The sequence below is a fragment of the Phallusia mammillata genome, chromosome 4, assembly GCF_965637545.1.
Source record: "Phallusia mammillata chromosome 4, kaPhaMamm4.hap1.1, whole genome shotgun sequence".
In the NCBI taxonomy this organism is placed as follows: domain Eukaryota; kingdom Metazoa; phylum Chordata; class Ascidiacea; order Phlebobranchia; family Ascidiidae; genus Phallusia; species Phallusia mammillata.
Window position 1 is genome coordinate 16,818,268 of NC_137255.1, and position 21,053 is coordinate 16,839,320.

The window sequence follows — 21,053 nt, forward strand, 5'->3', positions numbered from 1 at the left end:
TTTAGGTAAAGACTGAGCAACCCAGTCGTTAAAAGCGTGTGCTACGAGCCACTATCATTAATTTTAGGTCAACGACAAAATGTAGGCAGAACAGTGCTATGTAACCGTTTTTGTGACACAGAACCCATTACGGAATTTTGGAAATTTTGCTAAACACATAATGTTAATTTTGATAACAAACTGTTAAAACTGAAGGTAAAACAAACATATTTCAGTAACACCCCATAAACACAAATTGTGCATGTTAATCAATTTTTCTCATGTTCGTCAAACAAACCACGGAAAATCCTTGTGGGACCCATAGGGCACACGGGAACCTCGCAAGTGTTTTCTGGAACCAGACCTCGAACAAATAGAAATAAGACGCTGCGCATTGATGCGTGTGATACATTTTCACATGTGGATTGTGGACCGGCCAAAATAAAAACACTCAAACGTCGGTTACTCTTTACTCGGTTTGATCGAGAAGGAAAGGCAACGGAACGGAGGGTTTGTTATGAAAAGAATGGTTCACCGTAGCGTTAGTAAATAATAGTTTGAGAGTGAAATCTTTAGAAAATGAATAACACCGACGCAGTAAAACGTTGGGAAGAAACTTCTAACAAATTCTGTGTGAGATGTATTCTTCGTCACTTGTGTTTTGATTGGATATGGGTGCTCCGAAATGAATCAGAAATTACTGAACATCTGAAAGAGACGTTTCCAGAATTTTTGCAACATGCTGTGGCAGGTGCTGACTCAATTGATAATGCAAATCATCAGTTGAAAAGACAAGGCAGTTGTCACTGTTGTTTGGGAATTTTGGAAAGTAATTTTTTGCAGCCCTGTCTAAAACATATTGTCGATGCCCTATCAAAAGAGTCATACCAGTTTGCAACATACCAACCCCAATATTTTTTGCCCGTACAACTGCAAGTTTTTGGCCTGTATAGCATGAAATATTTTGAAGAGAAGTATTCGGACGTTTTGAAAAAACACAATCCAACCGATGTTAAAGAAGTTTTTAAGGTACAAAATATTTTTTTTTTATTATTTACACCACTCGGGGACCTGCAAATGAAACTGGATCAACTGTGTTTTGAGATAAACAACCTAAAGCAAATCAAAAGTGTAAGAAGCCTGTGTTTGCTTATGTCTTTAAGGCACTCATGGAACCTATTTTGATTGAAGGAATCAATCAAGAACGTGATCCAAATGGTGTCTTGGAGATTTCTCTGCATCTCAAGCATGTATCCACTGAAACAAACTTTCTTACACATGTGTCATCAAAGTGTAATGAGAAAAAAACATTCAATAGGTGCAGTAGAACACTTTTATTTAATTTTTGCATGTAATGTTTTTTGCAATAAAGGCAAATAGATATATTCAACTTAAATATAACTTATAACAGGAAAAGACCAAAAAATGATGAGCCAACATTTACTCTTGCCCGAATTCGCTCTGCCATGTTAAACCTAAATGATTCTGAGCTGGAGAAACTGTGCTCTATCGATTTGGAGCCTTCAGTTGTTGGCAATGTACAGTTGTTTCATACTGCTGTATTTGTTGGTGGCAGGTTAGTTGATTTCAATGGTAACAAAAATCAAAAACGGTAGTTTGTTTTTAACACTACTAAAGGCTTTCGGTAACTACTTGTTATGGGTCCCCTTCCCTGAAGGGGACACATTGTTTTTGTCTATATTTTTTTTTCCGTCTAACGTGGATTTGTTCCCACGTTTTGGTCAAGCAGAATGGTGCAAACTTTTTCAAATTTACACACATTATAGATATTGGTCTAAAGAGGGTCCATGTGAATTTTGACCCTGTTTGATCCCTCGGTTCACCCACAGCCCCCCAAAACGTGAAATTTTTAAAATGGCTATACTTGCTAAAGTACTTCATTAAGGAGTTATATGCATTGTTGTTTGGTGCAATATAAGCAGGGTTGCCATACCGTCCTTATTTCTTAGATTTGTCCTTATTTTGAAGGGCTATGTCTTAGAAAAGTTCATTGTCCTTATTTCTAAGAAATGTCCTTATTTTTGACTGTAGTCCTTCTTTTGTCTTGTTTTCAACAATTACAAGTCAAATCCCTGCTACAAGTAACAATGAGTCTAGACCTGAACTGTCGTGAGATGCACAAAATATTTTCTACGAACAACGAGTTGCTGGAACGGATTGTTTCTGGCAAAAATATTGCGAATATTATGTCATGACTCGTATAAATGCAAAGATTTGTTTAAAAATGTTTGTTTCGTTTCGCCTAAAAGTTTTATTTTTCGGTTGTCCTTATGTTTGGTTTCAAGTTGATGGCAACCCTGAATATAAGGTATTTCAAAGATATTTGTACCTTAAAAAAGGAGTGCTTTAAATTTATTCAAATTTGCACAGATGTTAGTTATTGTTCCGAATTTGATCCTCCTGAAGTTTGACCCCAAACGACCCAGTGGTTCACCCACAGGCCCCCAATACAAAAAAATTAAAAACGGCTGTACTGACCCAAGTACATAATCTGAGGGTTTCATGCTTTGTTGGTTGGTGCAATGTAAGCTATTCTAAAGAATTTTGTAACTTTTTATTGGATTCACCCATTTTTACCCCTTAACCCCCAAAATAATAAGTTTTAGGCCAGAAATACAAGCCCCAATGTGCTGAAATGTTAAACAATTGTTTGCAGTAGGTTATTCGTTTAGTATTTAAAAATTTGCCTTAATCGGCCAAATAGTTACTTTTACAGCCCACATTATGTGTACACTGTCAGTCAGATAGAAGTCTCAACTCTCAAGGTAGTAATTCACTTGTTTACGATTAAGGCATGTGAATGCAGCAGGAGTGCTCAGCTTGACGTCCGGACGGACGTTTTACGAGACAGTCGTGTTGGTGATTAGAAATCAGCTGTTTTTGCGCAGCTATGCTATGTCGTTTTATTAAGTTATCAAGCACATTTTCAGTTTGGGAAAATTGTGTTTAAAAACTGACCTTGAACAACGATATCAAGGTCAAAGCATGAGATTAAAGTATTTTTCCTGTTCTTATTTACTGTTTTTTTTGTAATTATATGACAATAATGATGCAAAAAGAATACAAACAAAACTTAAGTTGGGTTAAGGCTAAAGTTGGTTAAGTTTTTCCTTAAGAATCTAAAAATAACCAGGATGTTTGTTTACCATAATTCCACACAAACGTGCATGTGGGGACCCATTCGTTTTTGCTTGCAAAAACAATCATATGTGTAGATCAAATGATGTGTATAGTAAATTGGTAAATATCTAACAATGATTGTGCCCTATTTTTACTGTTACCAAATCGCATATGCATGGGGACCCATTAGATTATGCTTGCAGAAACAATTATGTTATAAAGTGCCAGGAAAAAGATAAGGGCCCCAATGAAATGCAGGTGCCAAATATATATCCATTATAAATATAGTAAATGGTATATGTGATGCATCGTTAAATATGATGTAGTATATATAAACTGGCAATATATAGGAAAACCACTATTCTAGTTTTTTTGACAGTTTTTCTCTGCTTTTAAATCATTAAACCCTTAATGCAATACTTTTTAAAAAGAGAACAGGGGTAATAATGCAAAATTGTGTAAGTTTTTTAACCAAACATACTTTAAAAAATGATTTTATAGATACAACAAGTACAGTCGTGAGTTGCCTCAGACTCCATGGCTTGTTGAGGGAGAGAGGAAACTGGTGTCATCTGTTCAAGTACATTGCAAAGTTTTTTGCCACAAACTTTTGAGTTGGACCTAATCACTTCAGTATTTGTTTTTAGGAATATATTTCTACACCCATCCAAAAGGCATTTGGTGCAGACAGTTACAACTTTTCTACCTCTGGTAGGGAAGATGTTGATGTAAGGATGTTGGGCAATGGCAGACCTTTTCTTATAGAGCTCATTAATGCAAGGCAATCTAAAATGGATGCCACACAGCTGACAGAAATAAGTCATCAGATTAATGGACAAAACAATGATGTTTCTGTGCATTCCTTGAAGGTTTGCAAATGAAATATCTATTGATATTAACAGTGTGTTAGTTTTTCTGCAAACTTTGACACAATAAACTAGTTAAATGTTAAAAAGACAAAATCTAATTTAAAATTGCCTGTTGATTTGGCATTTGGATATTTTTTACAGGTCGTAAGCAAGTCTGACTGCAAAAAACTCAAAGAAGGTGAAGAAGAAAAAACGAAGTCATACAGTGCTGTGTGCTGTTTCATTTACCCACCATCACCAGACAGTATTTCTAAACTTGAAGATTTGTCAAAGATCACAAATTTAGAGCTTAAACAGAAAACGCCAATTAGAGTTCTTCATAGGCGTCCGCTTGCTACCAGATCGCGCTACGTTCATGCCATTAAAGCCGAGCGAAATTCGAATGATAGCAGAGTTTTTAAACTCCTCCTCTCCACGCAGGCAGGAACATACGTGAAGGAATTCGTACATGGTGATTTTGGCCGTACCACACCAAGCTTGGGTGATCTTTTGTCGGCCGAAGTAGACATTATTGACCTGGACGTGGAGTCTGTTAACTTACAGTGGCCGCCAACATAAGACTATGTCCATGTTCAGTGCCATGCAAAATTGGGTCCACTTACCGCTCGCCATTCAAAATGCCTGGTTTCGTTAGCAGGTGAAAAATATGACATCAAACGGAGTCGTTCGTAACCCAAACCTGCTATAATAAACTATATTGACCTATGTTACAGTTTTGACGGCAGTGCAGGCAAGTTTAGATTAATTTTATCAGCACAGTATCTATAATGAACCCCAGCAATCTTGCATGTGGCGGAGAATTTGCATTGAGAAAACTTGTCAATCACGTGCTTTATGAATCTGGTTAAATCGTTTAATTAAAATATGATGTCGGGTGAATTTTAGATTACTTTTATCGCATGGATTTAGAAAACCTAGGATGAAAAAAGTGCAAGTTTAAGTTTTTAACAGCACGTATTCATGATACGTCAACACCTAGTGATGCGTGTCCACAAATACGACGAGTGCCGCTAAAATATGCGGCAACTTGTGTTCATTAGCTATGTGCATCTGTATCATGGGCGCCGCCACGTAGGGGCAAGAGGGGGCACTTGCCCCCCCTTGGAATTTCAGTGTACCTCAATTTAACATATTTAGCAGCAAACCTAATTAAATGGCAGCGCGGGGATTTGTGACATCGTTCAATGCTTTAACTTTTAGGCAACTCAATTGTGAAGTACACGATTTATGGCTTCATATGTAACAAATTCTTGATGCGGTAAAGTATCAGCCAAAATTTGCCCCCTCTTGCAAAATTTTCTGCCGGCGCCCATGATCTGTATGTCCTTGTTTACATGTATTTTTCTTTTTAGTTTGGACCAATTTATAACTCAAGAAATAAGAAAAATGCCTAAGCCTTAGCACACTGTTTTCTCCATTGATTTATTATACGGGGCTTGTTAAAAACTATGGCCGGTGTACGAAAACGCATTCCAAACAGCCGACCTGGCGGTTCGCATTTGTTGCTTACTAATAGGACTGTAAATCCACCAAAGAAGAGGTTTAAACTGGAAGCAAGGCATTTGGTTTTCTTGGTAGTGGGTCTGGGTAAGTAATTGTTTAATAGCTGTGTTTAGCCTAGAATAAAATTATTGTGGAAATTGATATGTAGGGGTTGGATTTGGAGTTATGTCAGTAATCAATTCTATATGGATGTCTTCTCGAGTATACACACCGTTTGAAAGACAAGAAGATGATTTAGTTAAATATGATATGTCAAAGTTCTGGGGCACATATCGTCCACAAGTAAGACATACTGAATATATATTCTTAAATTGTTATCAAAGTGTTGTAGTTTTTAAGGAAATGCACCAGAAAAATATCTACATGGTTTAAATTTAGATATTTATTTTAAAATGTCAAATGAAATGAACCATTTTTTTAAATAGTTTTATTCTTATATAGGTGTACATGGGCATGAAAACCAAATCACCACAATCATTAGTGACTGGTTTAATGTGGTTGCAGCAATATGAAAATTATCGAACTGATCTACCTTTGAGGCACACATGTGAACAAGGTGGGAACGGCAAATGAAACAAACCTGAATAATTTGGATACGTTAACTTCAACCAAAGATTGCATAGTTTGCAACTGTGGCAATAGCAACAACATAAATAATAATTTATAAACAAATGTATGTATTGCTGTTATGATATTTATAATTTACTACCAGGCTGATAACTTGTAGCATTATACCAAGATATAAATAAACTCAAAACCGAATTGGTTTTTTTTCAACATTTAAAAAGGAGATAAACTATTGCGATATGGGTGGTTAGCACATGATGGTGGGAGATTTGGAATCCAAGACATTGTTGAGAGGGATTTTGTTTTGAGAACAGAATTTGTTAAGCGAGACGGTGGTGACAATGGGGGTGATTGGACATGGAGAATAACTGGCAGATCCCAGGTAAATCAGCCGAAGATATGGTATTTTTTTCAAGTTTGTTAGGGAATTAGCATTGAATAGGTCTGTTTTTAAGAATGATGGAAATCCCATTGCGTTGAGTTTGTTTTTCTATGCTGCCACTGATGGCCAGGGTTCAATTGCATCTGTGATAAGTGAAGGCAAAAATGGAAAACAACTGACAGAAATTCAGGGTAAATATGTTAGATGTGATAACACCCACAGTAGTTTGAAAAAACTTCTTTCATTTTTAGGTGAAACTATGGAACTTGGAAAATTTGTCATTAAGTTTCCCAGTGAACTAAGTGGAAAACAGGGTCTTTATCACACTGTCACTGCAAAGTCGGAAGGTCTACACAAAATTAAAGACACTGCCCTGCGGAAGATGCAGGCAACCAAAGCAAAGAGGAAAAACCAAGACAAGTTGTTTTACTTTCTTGGCGATACTCCTAATAGAAGTGATCCACCCAATACTAAAAGTGATGTTATTTTTTATCAGGTAACTACTTTGTTTTTGCAAGACTTGACAGCTCATATTAAACACTTGTCTTTTTCAGGTTACTTTTGAGCTTCCATTTGAAATTGAAATTGTTTTTGAAAGTACAAGCTTCCAAAACCGAAGGGATACATTAGCAGGACCCAAATTTACAAGTTTGTTGGCATCAATAAAAGACAAGTTTGACAAAAAATTCGAGAAAAAGTAAGATATTAAAAAGTAGGGATGTGCCAAAACTGCAAATGTTCTGTTTGGTCGAGCACCGAGCATTAAAGTGAGATGCTCGGTGCTGGAGCACGCTCGGTGCATTATGACGTCACAAAAAAAAACCTTTCTACGTTTAAGTACGCGTTTTTCCACTATCTAAAACATTTTAAAAATCATTCGTTTTTGTTCATAGACACCCTTTAGAACACTAGTTACGTATGTTAGCAAGGCATGAATATGCAAATTTAACGCTCGGGTCAGTTTGTGCAACTGCTCGGCCGAGCATTAAAAACGGGATGCTCAGTACCGAGTACTCGGGTTCTGGCTCGGCCCGGCCCGGCCCGGCCCATCCCTGTTGAAAGGGTCAAAAATCCTGTATTTAACCAATCTGACTTTTTCTGATGATACTTGTTCCACTTTGGTTTAAGGTTCCCGCTTAAAGATAAGGGTTATGGTCCAGAAGAAATACAATTTGCCAAGGCTGCACTCAGCAACATGCTTGGTGGGATTGGCCACTTTTATGGTCATTCTTTAGTTCAGTCAGAGTACCAAAACAATCCAGTCAAATATTGGGATAGTCATTTGTTAACTGCTGTGCCATCAAGATCCTTTTTTCCAAGAGGTTTTTTATGGGATGAAGGTACAAAAATAATATTGTTTTCATAAATATAAAGAATGACTTTCCACAACCACAGGACAAGAAGTAATTCATTAACCTGTGGTGGATTTTCAATATTTTTGTTCATTCTAAGGCTTTCACCAGCTACTTGTAAGCAAATGGGATCGTTCAGTGAGTGAGGAGATCATCCAAAGCTGGCTTGGAATGGTGAACATTGAGGGATGGATTCCAAGGGAACAAATTCTTGGAGATGAAGCACGAAGCAAGGTGAAGAACCAAAATAAATTGTCACAACTGATTCTGCCAAACCTTTCTTATTTGTACACCTATTTATACCAAATACAGGCTACCGCTTGTTTTAAAAAAAGATTTCTTTTTCTTTGTGGCAGCTGCAGGGAAACAGTTAGCTTCAAAACAGGGGTTAATTTTTTAATAGTATCAGGTCAATAAGTATCAATGTTTTGTTTTGTGCACTACGCCATTGCAGACTTGTTTGTACTTGTGCATTATGTTTTTTATTACAGGAAGTGACAACTGTCGAGACATTGTTGATAGACAATCGCTTTTTCGCAGGTTCCCTCGGAGTTTGTTGTCCAGCATAACACCAACGCCAATCCACCGACTTTATTTCTTGCCATCGAATCTATAATTGAAGCCTTTAACGTTGACACGATTACCAAAAAAGATCGGGAATTCCTCAAGAAGATTTATCCACGACTTAAGGTTAAAGTTCATTCCGACTAAAAATTTTGAAACTTTTTTTCTCACACATTCGTTAAAATGTTTGTTAAACTTGCTCCATACCATTTCGTGTTTTTCTGTTTTGGGCATGTTAAAGCTTTCTTTCGTATCTGATAGCTGGAATGATTGCTGTACCGTTTTCTATTACTTTGCTCGTTCAGGTTTAAAACGTTTTGAACTTTGTTAACACAATTTATTTCACAAACCGTTGTTATCGGTGTTTACCATTATCATATTGGCACAGGCGTGGTACAACTGGTTCAACACCACCCAAGCGGGTAAGCAGCCATTCACGTACAGATGGAGAGGCAGGACCGCTGACAGCGATACTGAACTCAATCCCAAAACCCTTACTTCGGGCTTGGACGATTATCCTCGAGCCTCACATCCATCCGATGACGAGAGACATGTTGATTTGCGATGTTGGATGGCATTCGCGTCAGATACAATGGCTAAAATTGCTGTCGTCGTTCATCCAGGTTTGATTGTTCACTCCGTCATAACCAGTGGTGGGATTCAAATTTTTTGTCAGCCGGTTCTATCACAAAAGTCATATTTTTCAGCCGGTTCTGTTACAAAAAGTCCATTGAAAGTAACCAGTAATGCTAACCGGTTCGCTGATCTCATAAAATTTCGCGAGACGGTCCTATAAAACCGGTGCGAACCGGCTGAATCCCACCACTGGTCAAAACTGTTAAGTACTGAATTGGTAACGGAGTTGTTATGCAGAAATCCCAGCCGAAGCGGAGAAGTACGCCGCAACACATCGCTTGTTGACTGACAACGAACTACTGAAAGAACTCCATTGGTCTTCAGACATGGGTCTTTTCTCGGACTATGGAAATCATACTGATCGCGTGTTCTTGGTCCGTCGAACCTTCCAGAACCCACAGCCGGGCCAACCCCCAACCACTCGAACTGTACGAGTGGAAAAACAGACGCCCAAGTTACAATTTGTTAATTCGTACGGTTACGTTAGCCTCTTTCCGTTTCTGCTGCAGGTGATGCAATGTTCATGGAAATAGCTTGAGAAGTAGTTTAGGAATCTTGTTTTTTATTTAACTATTGCAATATTTTTCAACTTTGGCTCTGAAAAACAAACAGCAGTCGCAAATAAAAATCTACACATCTGTGACATGACAATGTTGTTGTGACAATCACTTTTTATCAAAATTTATGAACACTAACACATGCCATTTCGTCACAGATCCTTGAGCCCGATTCGGATCAGCTTAACCAGATTCTGCAGGACATGCGTGGGGACGACAACCTTCTCTGGACGCACTATGGTTTGCGGTCCCTTTCGAAACGCGACTCCATGTATATGAAGCGTAACACCGAGCATGACCCGCCTTACTGGAGAGGCCAAATCTGGATTAACATCAATTTTCTTGCAGTTCGAGCCCTTAAACACTATTCCACAGTGGATGGGCCATTCGCTGGCCAGGCACAGGAGCTGTACAAAGCTTTGCGCAAAAACTTAGTGCAAAACTTGTTCGAACAGTATTCTAAAACAGGTTATCTGTGGGAAAACTACAACGACATCAACGGCAAGGGCCAAGGATCACATCCTTTCACTGGGTGGTCAGCTTTGGTTGTCTTAATCATGTCTGAACAATATTGAAGTCTGTTTTGTCCACGTTTAATTAGGAAAAGTCAAAGCGTCATCGTTACACGGTACCCCGAGCCTTTTGCAGATTCGAGCGGGCATGTGTTTTTTAAAAAAAAAAAACAAACAAACAGACAAAGCATTTCTGTGCCTTCAAAGAAATAATACTGCTTTTCTGCACTGCATTTATGATGGACTTTGTTTACAGTGGTTCAAGTGTGTTGTAAAATGCTGCTTTGTAGGGTTTTGTAAGTGATGAATCGAATGGCACTGCTCGTCTATGATACCCGGTGCAATAAACCAAAGAGGCCAACTATGCAAGCTGTATTAACATAGGCGGTAGTAGTGGTAATTCGTAGACCGAACGCAATCCATGACCTACAACCTACAAAAAGTTTTTCCACCACTAAACCAGATAAAAATACAAAATAAAAAGCCAAATACTAAATTAGAGTTGTCACAACAGTATGACTAACGTTTCATAAAAATACATTTTATGTTAAAAGTGAATGAAAAAGAAGACAAACACAAACGTACAGAGGAAAAACAATATTAGACGTGCTCCCACCGCATAAACATTTTCCTCCGGTGGCTATGGAAACCTCATCTGAATTAAGAGTGTAGCAGTCACTTTCACTTGTACTAACTTAAAATGTGCTACAATTGTAAATTTAGCAAAGGATCCGCTGCATCCGGGTTTGAAAAGAACATGTTCCGGGGTGAAAGACTGCACAAACGTGGCTGCTGTTATGCACGAAACGAACCATGAGGTTACGCAACAATGCATGTCACGTTTCTTTGTGAATGCTGTTGTTCAGTGCCAGACTGTTGAAAAAATGCATGGAGACTGTTTTTTTGCGTCTTGCTTGACCTTCAAGTCTCGTTGCAGTTGTTAGTTATAACATGCACTTTCACTTAAATAAAATAGACTCTAACGTAAAGCAGGCGATCGTACATTTTAAACTTTGGTAATTTTGGTTTGGTTTTTATACACATCACAGGTTGAATCGTATGAAAACAAGTTACAGCCAAGCGCAACAGAAAAATTGCAAGGTTTACGGAAGTATAAAAGGATGGAAAATTATGGTGATGTGGAAACATCTCCAGTGACTCACTTGGTCTCTGATTTGTTTTCATTTACAGACAAGAAACTTGGATAGTGCAGAATAGCTACAAGAATGTATTCAGATGTTAAGGTGAAACAAAACCGTGCAAAAAAGGGCAATCTTGTATCAAGGAATACTTATTGGTAAGTAACTACATAAGACAAGAAAAACTGTTGATTTTCTGATGTTTTACGGAAACTAATCAAATTACAAAACGCTTAACATGCTGTAGCCAGTTATTCTAAACAGTCAGCTGTTTCCTGTTTGTCGTGCACAACAGCGCGATGTTTCATTGTTTGTTGGTCGTTTTCGTCATTCTTTGTGTTTAGGTGGCTAAATGACTTATTTCGGCTGGGAAATAAGAAGGACCTCGAAGAAGAAGACCTTTACAGATTAACAGAAAAGAACCAATCGTCGAGCATATGCGACGCGCTTGAACGGTTCGTGTTACTGTAGATCGGTCATTCTTTTGCCTCTCATTTCGACTTCGTCCCCCATCGCAAGTACAAGATTGCGCCCCAGATTAGGCACGATCAAAGAACCTTCTACTTTTGGCGGAAGAGTTGAAATGTCAATGCCTTGATGCAATTTCTGTTTCGGTTAATCATTGTTTTGTACAGATTTGTTACACAAAGAAATGGTGGTAAGTCTATTTCGCTAGCGAATTTTCTGGCAAATATTTCTCAATATAGAAACTGGAATGCAGAAATCAAAAAGTCCCAAACCACAGGAAACCGACCAAGACTAGCCCGAGCTATTTGGAAAACACATGCATTGCGATGGATTGGTGTTGGCTTTATTGCTTTAATCAAGGTAAAAATAGGCCTATATCCATAGCATGGTAAAACATTAACAACTATCAACCAGTCAATGCTACTTTACAGGATATGGTCCCATTGCTCATTCCGCTCCTTTTGAATCGACTTCTGTTATATTTCGAAGGCGTTACCCCGTTAAGTGAAGCATATTTGTGTGCTGCCGGTATCACTCTTGCTTCTGTGGTTTTTGTTTTCTTGCATCATGTTTATTTCTTGGCAAGCGAGAAGATCGGATGGCACATTAGAGCTGCAGCGTGTGCTCTTATGTACAAAAAGGCAAGTATGACTTTCGCGTTCACAAACAGTTTTCAAATTACCGCAACATTTACTTTCTTTCCAATAAACAAAGACAAATTCAAAAAAGGAAAAATCCACTCTCACTCTCTTTAAATCGCCTTCGTCTTATTCTAAATCGTTTTAATTTCTCTGTGATCTATCGCCAACCAAATATGGATTAAAAGGATTAATTGATTTAAATTTAGAAACAATATCAAAGGAAATCCGGTTTGTAAATGTTTTGAATTTTAAATTGTTTAGGGTAAGCGATAAAGTATACAAATGGGTCGATATGGGTTTACCAAAAAGATGTGTTTTGCTGCGATAGTTGCTAGGATTACTAGGACTGCATTTATACCACCATATCAATAAGTTTTCAATCCATTAAAAAATGACAAATCTGCCAAAAATTAGGTGATTTGTTGTAATAGTCACAAGCGTGGGCACAAAAAAGAAAAGTAAAAGTGCACTAGTTTAAGGACGGCTGTGACACGCAATCGTGTGGTAAATTATATTAAATTGCAGAAGTTGGTTGCAACCAACTTCTCTAAAAAGCAATGTTGCATGCGGGATTGCATGCTTAAGAGAACTTTTTTTAGTTCAATTATTTGTTTTAGACAATACGACTCAGTCAGAAATCTATATCAAGCACAACAACAGGTCAAATCGTCAACCTTGGCGCCACCGATGTCATTCGATTTGATCTGGTATAAGATCATGAGTATTGATTTGTCATCTTACTAGTTTTAACACACTTGCATGCACTGTAGCTACCCCAATTTCTGCAATATCTGTGGCTGGGTCCTCTACAAATGGGCGTTGCTGTCGCGTTGTTGTGGGGTTTTATCGGTGCATCTTCCCTTGTGTCACTTGGAATCGTGATGTTAACAATATTGATTCAAGCATTTTTTGGTCGACTAACTGCAAGATACCGGTAAGTAAAATGTTGTATTGGGGCAGAATTGTGAGCAACAATGTTTTTACATTTAAAAAGGTCAAAGACAGCGTTACATACTGACAAGAGGGTTCGACTAATGAACGATGTCGTGTCAGCCATGCGAGTTGTAAAGATGTTTGCATGGGAGAAACCCTACGAAAAACTCATTTCAAGTATTAGAAGGTAACCATATGAAAAAGGTAAAAAAATTCAAACATGATTATTGCCACATTTATAGCGAAGAAATCAAGAAGATATTGAAGACGTCGTACATACAAGCCTACAACATTGCGATGACGTACATATCTTCTCGCCTGATGATTTTCATCACGTTTGTGGTTTATGTGTATCTTGGCGGGCAGTTAACTACTCCCAAGGTAAAGTGTGTCGTCGCAAACAAATATTATTTTTGTGTGTGTCGTAATTACCCGACAAATTTTGTCCCCAGGTGTTTGCCGTTGTGGCTTGGATCAATGCGGTGCGGTTTCCGGTGGTGCTGCTTTTTTCCTTTGGAGCTCAATACCTTGCCCAATCACTTATCAGCTTTAAGAGAATAGAAGTAGGTTTTAAAAGGACTGAAACCCTACTACTGGATTTTTAGAACAGCGACATCCGCTGTTCGTTTGCTGTTTGTTCGGTTAAATGTAAAATTGTGCTATGCAGACGTTTTTGCTCCTGGAAGAAATCGACCAACCCGAGCTAGAAGATTTCGCCAACGAAAATGACAAAGATTCACCTAGCGTTGTATTCAAAAGTTTTACCGGCACATGGGAACAAATGAATCCTGCTTATGTAGATGAAGTAAGTTGGTCCTGTTTACCTTTATCAGAAGAAAGTTTGTTGCCATGTTGAATATCCACTTTGAAATCAATTGTCACTTTGTTTTAAATCTGATCAGAAATCAAACGGACCAAGAGTTGCACTGAACAATATCAACATCCAAATTAAAAAATCCGATCTTCTAGCAGTCATTGGGCCAGTTGGATCGGGGAAGGTATGAACAACTTTATGTGATTTCTGTTTTATACACTGCCATACGTTAACGAAACACATTTTTTTACTTCCGCAGTCATCTTTTCTCCACGCAATACTCAGGGAGTTGCCAGCTAAATCGGGTAAAGTTTCAGTACAGGGCAGAATTGCTTATGTTGGACAAATTCCGTGGGTTTTCTCTGGAACTGTGAAAGAAAATGTTCTGTTTGGTGAGGAATACGAACCAATCCGCTATCTGCAAGTCATCAAGGCCTGTGCATTGCAAAACGTGTGTACTTATTGTTATGTTTGACGTTAATAGCTTTATATTTTGTAGGACTTGCTTTCCTTAGAATTAGATCTTAGATATGATAATGGTCTTGGTGTATGTGCTCCACAATCCAGAAACTATGCATAGCTTGATGACCGGACTTAAATTTTTACTTGCTGACTTTAAGGACTTGGAGTCGCTGGAGAATGGAGATGAGACATTGGTGGGTGAGCGAGGAGTCACTTTAAGCGGGGGACAGAAAGCAAGAGTAAACCTTGCCAGAGCTGCTTACCGTAAACAAACCGACATCATCTTGCTCGACGATCCATTAAGCGCAGTAGATGCTGCTGTGGCCAACCATCTATTTCACCAATGCATTTGTGGATTTCTTAGTGACAAGGTACGAGCTTTTATTGTTGTGATATGTTTTGGTCAAACAAGTCTTTTTTGCAGACGAGGATTCTGGTGACACATCAACTTGCTTTTCTGCAGGACGCTGAACAGATCGTCGTTTTAAAAGAGGTCAGGCTTGATTGAATCTTACATCACCGCTTAAAATTTGTGGCTACTAGACAAAAAACTTGAGTTGAAGTTGTCAGCAAATGTAGTGAATTTCTCAGAGTTATTGGTCAATTAGGGTTTTTCGGATCGGGCTCGTGCCCAATTTCAGACCGCTTACAACTCTGGCCAACTTGGACCATTGAATGTGCGACCGTATTTAATTGCATTTAAGTTAAGTTGTTCTTTTGGGTGGGTTTGTCTTCTAGGCTTGATAATGCTGTTGTTTTCAGTAGTGTTAGCTGCTTTACCGCAATTTCTCATTTTTCAATTCAAGGGACTTTGGGCAAGCGGCAAATTAAAAGAAAGTTTTGCCATACAAACACTGTTTTAGGGCTCGATTGCAGACGTGGGATCTTACAGAGAGTTGCAAGTCAGCGGTACAGATTTTACAGAACTACTAAAGCGTGACGAGAAGGAAGAAGAAATCGCTAAAAATGGTAATGATTAGTTGCTGCACGCACAGGCATATTCCTTTAAGAAAAAAACTTTTTTTGCAGATTTACACGCCTCAATAAATAGGGAAAGGTTGGCTTCAATATCCAGCAATGACGATGCAAAAATGGAGGTGATGTAGTACAGGGCTACTCAAACTTTCTTGCTCTGTGACCCCATTTTAAAACAGATATTTCTACGCGACCCTCTTGATGGGTATAGCCCAGGGAGCACAACCTTTTCGCTATGACGGCCGCATCACAAATCCTTATTTCACCCACGGCCGTCAATTGCCTGCTTGCTTGTGTTTTAAAATGACTGATGTAAAGAAATAATGGCGCCTAAAAAGCCTAAATAAAAAGTCATAAATAATGGCGCCTAAAAAGCCTAAATAAAAGGCATAAAAAAGTCAGGCGCATATGGCTACTAGGCTGGTAATACTCTTTTAAGTTCCACAAAATTTGTTTAGAGCAGTTTGAAAATCAAAATATTTGGCAAAAGAATTTTTGGCCGCCAGTGCATATTATCGAATAAACGTATGTTCACGGTCGCATAAACCCGTCTCTACGGGCGCAGGTTGTGCACCCTTGTATAGCCTATACACGGGAATGATGTTTAAAAATAAATGTACGCACGTATACCATTTATTACGACGGACATAATAACGCATAATGTGTTGCGACCCCAAAATTATAGACCCACAGTTTGAGACGCCCTGATGTAGTAGTATATGCTATGTTTCGTTCTTGCGTATTTGTGTTCATTCTTGGTTGTCCTAAAACTAAATTTGTATCATTTTATTAATCACATTTTCACACTAAGGTTGACTACGTAGCTGCAGTCAAAGATGAAGAGTTAAAAAGACAAGGCAGCATTGGTTGGAAAGCGTACTGGGAATATTTATCAAATAACACACCAACTTTTATTCTTCTTATTTTCATCGTTCCTGTTAACCAAGCGCTAATGGTCCTAGGAGACTGGTGGCTTTCCACATGGTAACTTTAACTCCCAATATGAGTTCACTTTTTGTTTTGCAATTGAGTTGCATTTTTGATGCTGTTTTCGTATAATTTACTGGTATAAAGATTTAGTTTTAAACATCGTTTCAATAACTTCATCGCGTTTTTAATCACTGCTTGGCCGCCAATAAATACAGTGTAATGTAAATGCAGGTTGTGCAACTAATGGGCACATAATATATTAGTTTTCTATGATGCAACCCTTCCTTTAAGCTTTAGTGAAGTGATTGTTCTGTTACATTGCCATTGCTACAGTATCACATATGATAGATTTCTGCTGCAAAACCAATTAACCTATATGCTACGACCACAGCTTACTCAGCTTTGTAACATTGTGTAAGTGGCATGGCAGTGTGGTAAAGGTTACCATTTTATCGTTTTAATTCACTCACTCATTAGCACACATACACATAAAATTACGTTATTTTTGATTGGTTTCTGTTGGTTACTTACGCACATGGTTTGCTAGGGCGACGAGCGTGAGTAATGGTTCCGGCAACTCAACTTTATCTTTGAATACCACATCTTCAAATCAAGCAACCAATCCAGTTGACAACCGTTTTTACATTTATATTTTTACTGGTAATTGGTTGACTGACCATTTAAATCTGCAGTAAACTACTAAGCACTAGTAGTCTCTGGTTAGATCATGTGGCTTGATCATCTGAATTTCTCTATTACGTCATAAAATACTAAATAATGCTTCAAACATAGACTCCAACCCAGCCTTATGGATTGTGGCAAACTTCAATGTAACCTTGTTGTTTATCGTTTGCATTTTAACTATATTGGCTACTTATACCTATTTGACCTATTACAGGTATTACCGTCGGTTTCATCGTCACCACGTTACTTCGTGGCGCATTGCAGGTTTATCATCTGGTGATTTCAGGAAAAGACATGCACAACAGAATGCTAAAAGCCATTCTGAAAGTCCCAATTAGGTTTTTCGATACAAATCCTGTGGGTAAGACTATGCATGTGTAGCTCAAATTCTTTTCGTTTTTTTTATATAGTGCAAAGGCAGAACGCATTTAAACAAATAAGCTTACACTCAATGCAGGTAGAATTTTAAACCGTTTTTCGAAGGACATGGGTCAAGTTGATGAACTTCTTCCTTGGATTTTTTCCGATATATCGCTTGTAAGTGTCAAACTCATAATGTGTAGCGATGTTTCCATCTGCCAGGGGCGTAAATGCACATAATTTTGTGTTTTAGATTTGGGGACAGATCATTTCTATTGTCGTTTTGGCCATTGTCGTAAATTACTTTGTGATTTTGCCACTTATTCCTATCCTCATTTACTTCATATGGCTGAGGCGTTACTACATAAAGACTTCACGTGATATAAAGAGGATAGAGGGTCGAAGTAAGTGTATCCTATATAAATTGACAAAAAATAATGATTCTGGGATATTTTGTTTTGTTTTCTAAAGCAAGAAGTCCGGTATTTTCGCATCTCTCCTCCACTCTGCAGGGTCTCACAACTGTTCGTGCGTTTAATATGCAAGATCAGTTTGAACAAAACTTTCACGAACTACAAGACAACCACAGTTGTATGATTTAAAATGAGCTCTTCACGTGGTTTCCACGTTTTAATGAACATGATTCCACAGCTGCTTGGTACATGTTTCTGGTGGGATCAAGGTGGTTTTCAATCCGGCTTGATTTACTTAGCTCTGCTTTCCTTGGGTGTGTTGTTTTCCTATCCATCCTTACAACTTCGGTGACGGATATAGATGCCGGTCAAGTCGGACTGGCCGTGACATACGCTCTTCAGCTGTTGGCAATGTTCCAATGGGGAGTGAGATTGAGTGCTGAAGTTGAAAATCATGTAATTATTTTGTATGATCAATGAGGGTTTGTGTTATCAGTTGTTAATATTACTAAAGGTAGAAAGTACCTTGCAAAAGTGAATTTGTGTCACTTCCAATGAACATGGTCAGCTCTGAAATAAGTGAAGCTAAAAATATCTTTATCGGGATTTAATTACCAGCGTTGCTCGACTGAGGCTCCCAAGCGATTTTCGTAACTGAAGTAGTGTATATTCATATTTAATATTCTCCTGCGTCTAACACTGCCCATGTTGTTCATCCCAAACAACAAAACTAGGTATTTTTTGCGCACAATCTTGTTTAAGTCTTCGCAGTGACATACCAAACGCTTCTTAGTCACTTCAAAAATTTGTGCAAAGATGACATCGGTGGAGAGGATGCAAGAATATTGCAAACTACCTCCTGAACCACCACACTACATAAAAGAGACACAGCCACCATCCGATTGGCCATCGCAAGGACGAATCCAGTTCGAGAACGTCTCCTTTGCATATTATCAAGGCGGGGTCAACGTTCTTCAAGAAATCTCTGTCGAATTTCGACCACATGAAAAGGTTTGTTTAAATAAACATGGACAACAAGTCATATGTTTGTTCTCTGAATTAATTTGTGTTTAGATTGGAATCGTTGGTCGCACTGGAGCAGGAAAAAGTTCACTTCTCTCTTGCTTGTTTCGATTAAACGATTTGAGCTCCGGAAAATTAATAATAGACGACGTGGACGTTTCGAAAATTGGACTTACATGCTTGCGCTCTTCCATTTCGTCCATACCTCAAGTTGGTCTTTACCTCAAGTTGGTTAAGTGCACTTATACATAAAGCCATGTTTCGTCTAAATGTAGGATCCCATTCTATTTGCTGGCACTTTGCGAAACAACCTCGACCCATTTTCTTCATATACGGACGAAGAATTGTGGTCAGCATTGGATAAGGTACGATTTTCACTTAAAAGTATGTTAGCCAAAGAGTGATTGCAACTGATTATAAAATTCAGGTTGAAATGAAGGAAACAATCGAAGCCTTTTCATCCAAACTTGAAATGCAGTTAACTGAATCGGGTTCCAACTTCAGTGTTGGTCAACGTCAACTAATCTGCCTCGCAAGAGCAATTTTGGGTAAAAACAAAATTCTTGCCATTGATGAAGCAACAGCCAACGTTGATATCAGGTAAGATAATTGAGAAGTTTAATCAATTCAAGTTTTTTTATGCCTTTTGTACAAATGTAATATGTTGTTCTTCTAACCATTTTAACACGTCGGGTTAACAATGGTGATTTATGCAGAACTGATCAACTGATCCAGGAAACCATCGGCGAAACTTTCCAAAGCTGCACAGTGATCACTGTGGCGCACCGGATCAATTCCATCATTGATTGCGATCGAGTTCTGGTAAAACTGCCATAATTTTTCTTATTAAAACATAATCAAACAAGGTTTGGTTACTTTAATTGATTTCAGACCATCTAAACTTAATGTCTTTATTCAGGTGATGCGGTCAGGAAAGGTTGTTGAATTTGATGAGCCACATACGTTGTTAGTCAAAGAAGAAAGTGAATTTTGTCGCATGGTTGATGCGGTTGGTGAAAAGGAAAGCCTATCTCTTAGAGATGCAGCAAAGCAGGTAAACATTGAGCTACAACAGCAAAGTAGTATTCGATTTTTACAAGCAAATCCACGCAGGCATATTGCAAACGACGTGCGAAGCAAGAAACGTGATAGCAACCTTTGACGCCATTCCTTTCGAATACAGTGTGAAGTTGTTGGATAATTGTGCTTTTAACGTTGACTGTAATGTATTCCATGATCTACAATATACGTTTGACGTGTGATTAGCATATTTTTTCCTAGAACATTGTATGTGTGTATGATGGTATTCAAAAAAGCGGAATTGTTTTACCTCCAATTATACTGGTATTGGAAAAAAAACTTACACAATTAGTGCGATGTCCATAAATAGAGTGCAATATCATCAAGGTTTGCATTCTTAATTTGTGAAAGTAAATAGCAACTTTTTTGTTACAAAATTGAGGTGTCGTATACTTGAACGAACGTAGATCAGCTGAATAAACACAAACTTTGGTGTTGCCTGTTATTTTTAACTGTAAGTTATAATTGTAAAGCTTAGTTCGTTTTAGTTCAAATGCAGTCATCAAAATACAAAAGTTGAATATTTTATCACATTACATGACTAGTACAGCGAAAGCATTACGTGCAGATGTAGCGGCTCAAAATACAACGCCAGCACTGATCCTGATCCTAAAATTTATGTTGAGATCAGAAGTTTTGATATGTCACTTCTGCTAAACGCTGTGACCGACGCGCAACCATTCGTATTGATTAGGTAGGAGAGGTTCATTCTGTGAAACTATGGTTTGTTCTATTGGGTGATCGCGGCCAGAGTTGTATATAAGTTGTATGTAGATTTCTCAAGAAACAGGCTTGTTTTGGGCCTGACTTTACACTCTGCGTCAGTATTTTTTTAAATAAATTTAACTTGCTTAGTAGAGAGTTGCTGGACCTGACCAAATGTAAAACAGCCCTAAAACGCCTTATTCAAGACTAAACGTCTGTTGCGTATGTTGTGTTGGTCTTTTTTGAGCCTTCAATGTATAGTCCTTTCGAACAAACTAGAACGGACTTCTCAAAAACGATTCGGATTCAGACCGGATTTCGGGCTTGTTCTTTTGGGTTCGAGTGTGGTGCAAACATTATATTT

General features: G+C 38.2%; 3 protein-coding genes across 3 annotated transcripts; all 3 read left to right on the forward strand.

The window, feature by feature from the left end:
* The first annotated feature begins 9 nt into the window (after positions 1 to 9).
* On the forward strand, positions 10 to 5,341 carry LOC145223918 (tRNA pseudouridine synthase Pus10-like). Its single transcript, XM_080090330.1, has 6 exons — positions 10 to 1,008; positions 1,143 to 1,297; positions 1,391 to 1,555; positions 3,622 to 3,700; positions 3,768 to 3,989; positions 4,131 to 5,341. The coding sequence occupies exons 1-6, from the start codon at positions 559 to 561 to the stop codon at positions 4,545 to 4,547; spliced, it is 1,488 nt and encodes a 495-aa protein (XP_079946456.1). The 5' UTR covers positions 10 to 558; the 3' UTR covers positions 4,548 to 5,341.
* Positions 5,336 to 10,241, forward strand: LOC145223916 (mannosyl-oligosaccharide glucosidase-like). Its single transcript, XM_080090326.1, has 13 exons — positions 5,336 to 5,576; positions 5,641 to 5,774; positions 5,934 to 6,048; positions 6,281 to 6,441; positions 6,515 to 6,632; positions 6,693 to 6,937; positions 6,996 to 7,138; positions 7,570 to 7,781; positions 7,894 to 8,027; positions 8,334 to 8,483; positions 8,746 to 8,980; positions 9,231 to 9,502; positions 9,709 to 10,241. The coding sequence occupies exons 1-13, from the start codon at positions 5,438 to 5,440 to the stop codon at positions 10,123 to 10,125; spliced, it is 2,475 nt and encodes an 824-aa protein (XP_079946452.1). The 5' UTR covers positions 5,336 to 5,437; the 3' UTR covers positions 10,126 to 10,241.
* Positions 10,242 to 10,498: 257 nt separating this feature from the next.
* LOC145223924 (ATP-binding cassette sub-family C member 4-like) lies at positions 10,499 to 20,447 on the forward strand. Its single transcript, XM_080090335.1, has 30 exons — positions 10,499 to 11,359; positions 11,546 to 11,656; positions 11,909 to 12,029; positions 12,101 to 12,310; positions 12,928 to 13,017; positions 13,081 to 13,244; positions 13,305 to 13,430; positions 13,486 to 13,624; positions 13,696 to 13,806; positions 13,911 to 14,048; positions 14,146 to 14,241; positions 14,317 to 14,508; positions 14,678 to 14,890; positions 14,944 to 15,012; positions 15,383 to 15,488; positions 15,549 to 15,616; positions 16,306 to 16,478; positions 16,972 to 17,084; positions 17,323 to 17,469; positions 17,566 to 17,645; positions 17,722 to 17,872; positions 17,940 to 18,059; positions 18,120 to 18,337; positions 18,698 to 18,892; positions 18,956 to 19,114; positions 19,180 to 19,269; positions 19,332 to 19,504; positions 19,621 to 19,726; positions 19,824 to 19,958; positions 20,018 to 20,447. Exons 1-30 carry the CDS (start codon positions 11,289 to 11,291, stop codon positions 20,051 to 20,053), a joined length of 3,921 nt encoding a protein of 1,306 aa, XP_079946461.1. The 5' UTR covers positions 10,499 to 11,288; the 3' UTR covers positions 20,054 to 20,447.
* The last annotated feature ends 606 nt before the right edge of the window (positions 20,448 to 21,053 follow it).

What these genes read in the sequence shown, in the direction of transcription:
- LOC145223924 (XM_080090335.1), top strand. Translation starts at nt 11,289, where the DNA reads ATGTATTCAGATGTTAAGGTGAAACAAAACCGTGCAAAAAAGGGCAAT. An exon ending in ATGTCATTCGATTTGATCTG is followed by an intron (nt 13,018 to 13,080) that starts GTATAAGATCAT and finishes CATGCACTGTAG; the next exon opens with CTACCCCAATTTCTGCAATA. An exon ending in CCATTTCGTCCATACCTCAA is followed by an intron (nt 19,115 to 19,179) that starts GTTGGTCTTTAC and finishes GTCTAAATGTAG; the next exon opens with GATCCCATTCTATTTGCTGG.
- LOC145223918 (XM_080090330.1), top strand. Translation starts at nt 559, where the DNA reads ATGAATAACACCGACGCAGTAAAACGTTGGGAAGAAACTTCTAACAAA. An exon ending in ATGTTAAAGAAGTTTTTAAG is followed by an intron (nt 1,009 to 1,142) that starts GTACAAAATATT and finishes TATGTCTTTAAG; the next exon opens with GCACTCATGGAACCTATTTT. An exon ending in AACTGGTGTCATCTGTTCAA is followed by an intron (nt 3,701 to 3,767) that starts GTACATTGCAAA and finishes ATTTGTTTTTAG; the next exon opens with GAATATATTTCTACACCCAT.
- LOC145223916 (XM_080090326.1), top strand. Translation starts at nt 5,438, where the DNA reads ATGGCCGGTGTACGAAAACGCATTCCAAACAGCCGACCTGGCGGTTCG. An exon ending in GGGGCACATATCGTCCACAA is followed by an intron (nt 5,775 to 5,933) that starts GTAAGACATACT and finishes ATTCTTATATAG; the next exon opens with GTGTACATGGGCATGAAAAC. An exon ending in TCTTTCCGTTTCTGCTGCAG is followed by an intron (nt 9,503 to 9,708) that starts GTGATGCAATGT and finishes ATTTCGTCACAG; the next exon opens with ATCCTTGAGCCCGATTCGGA.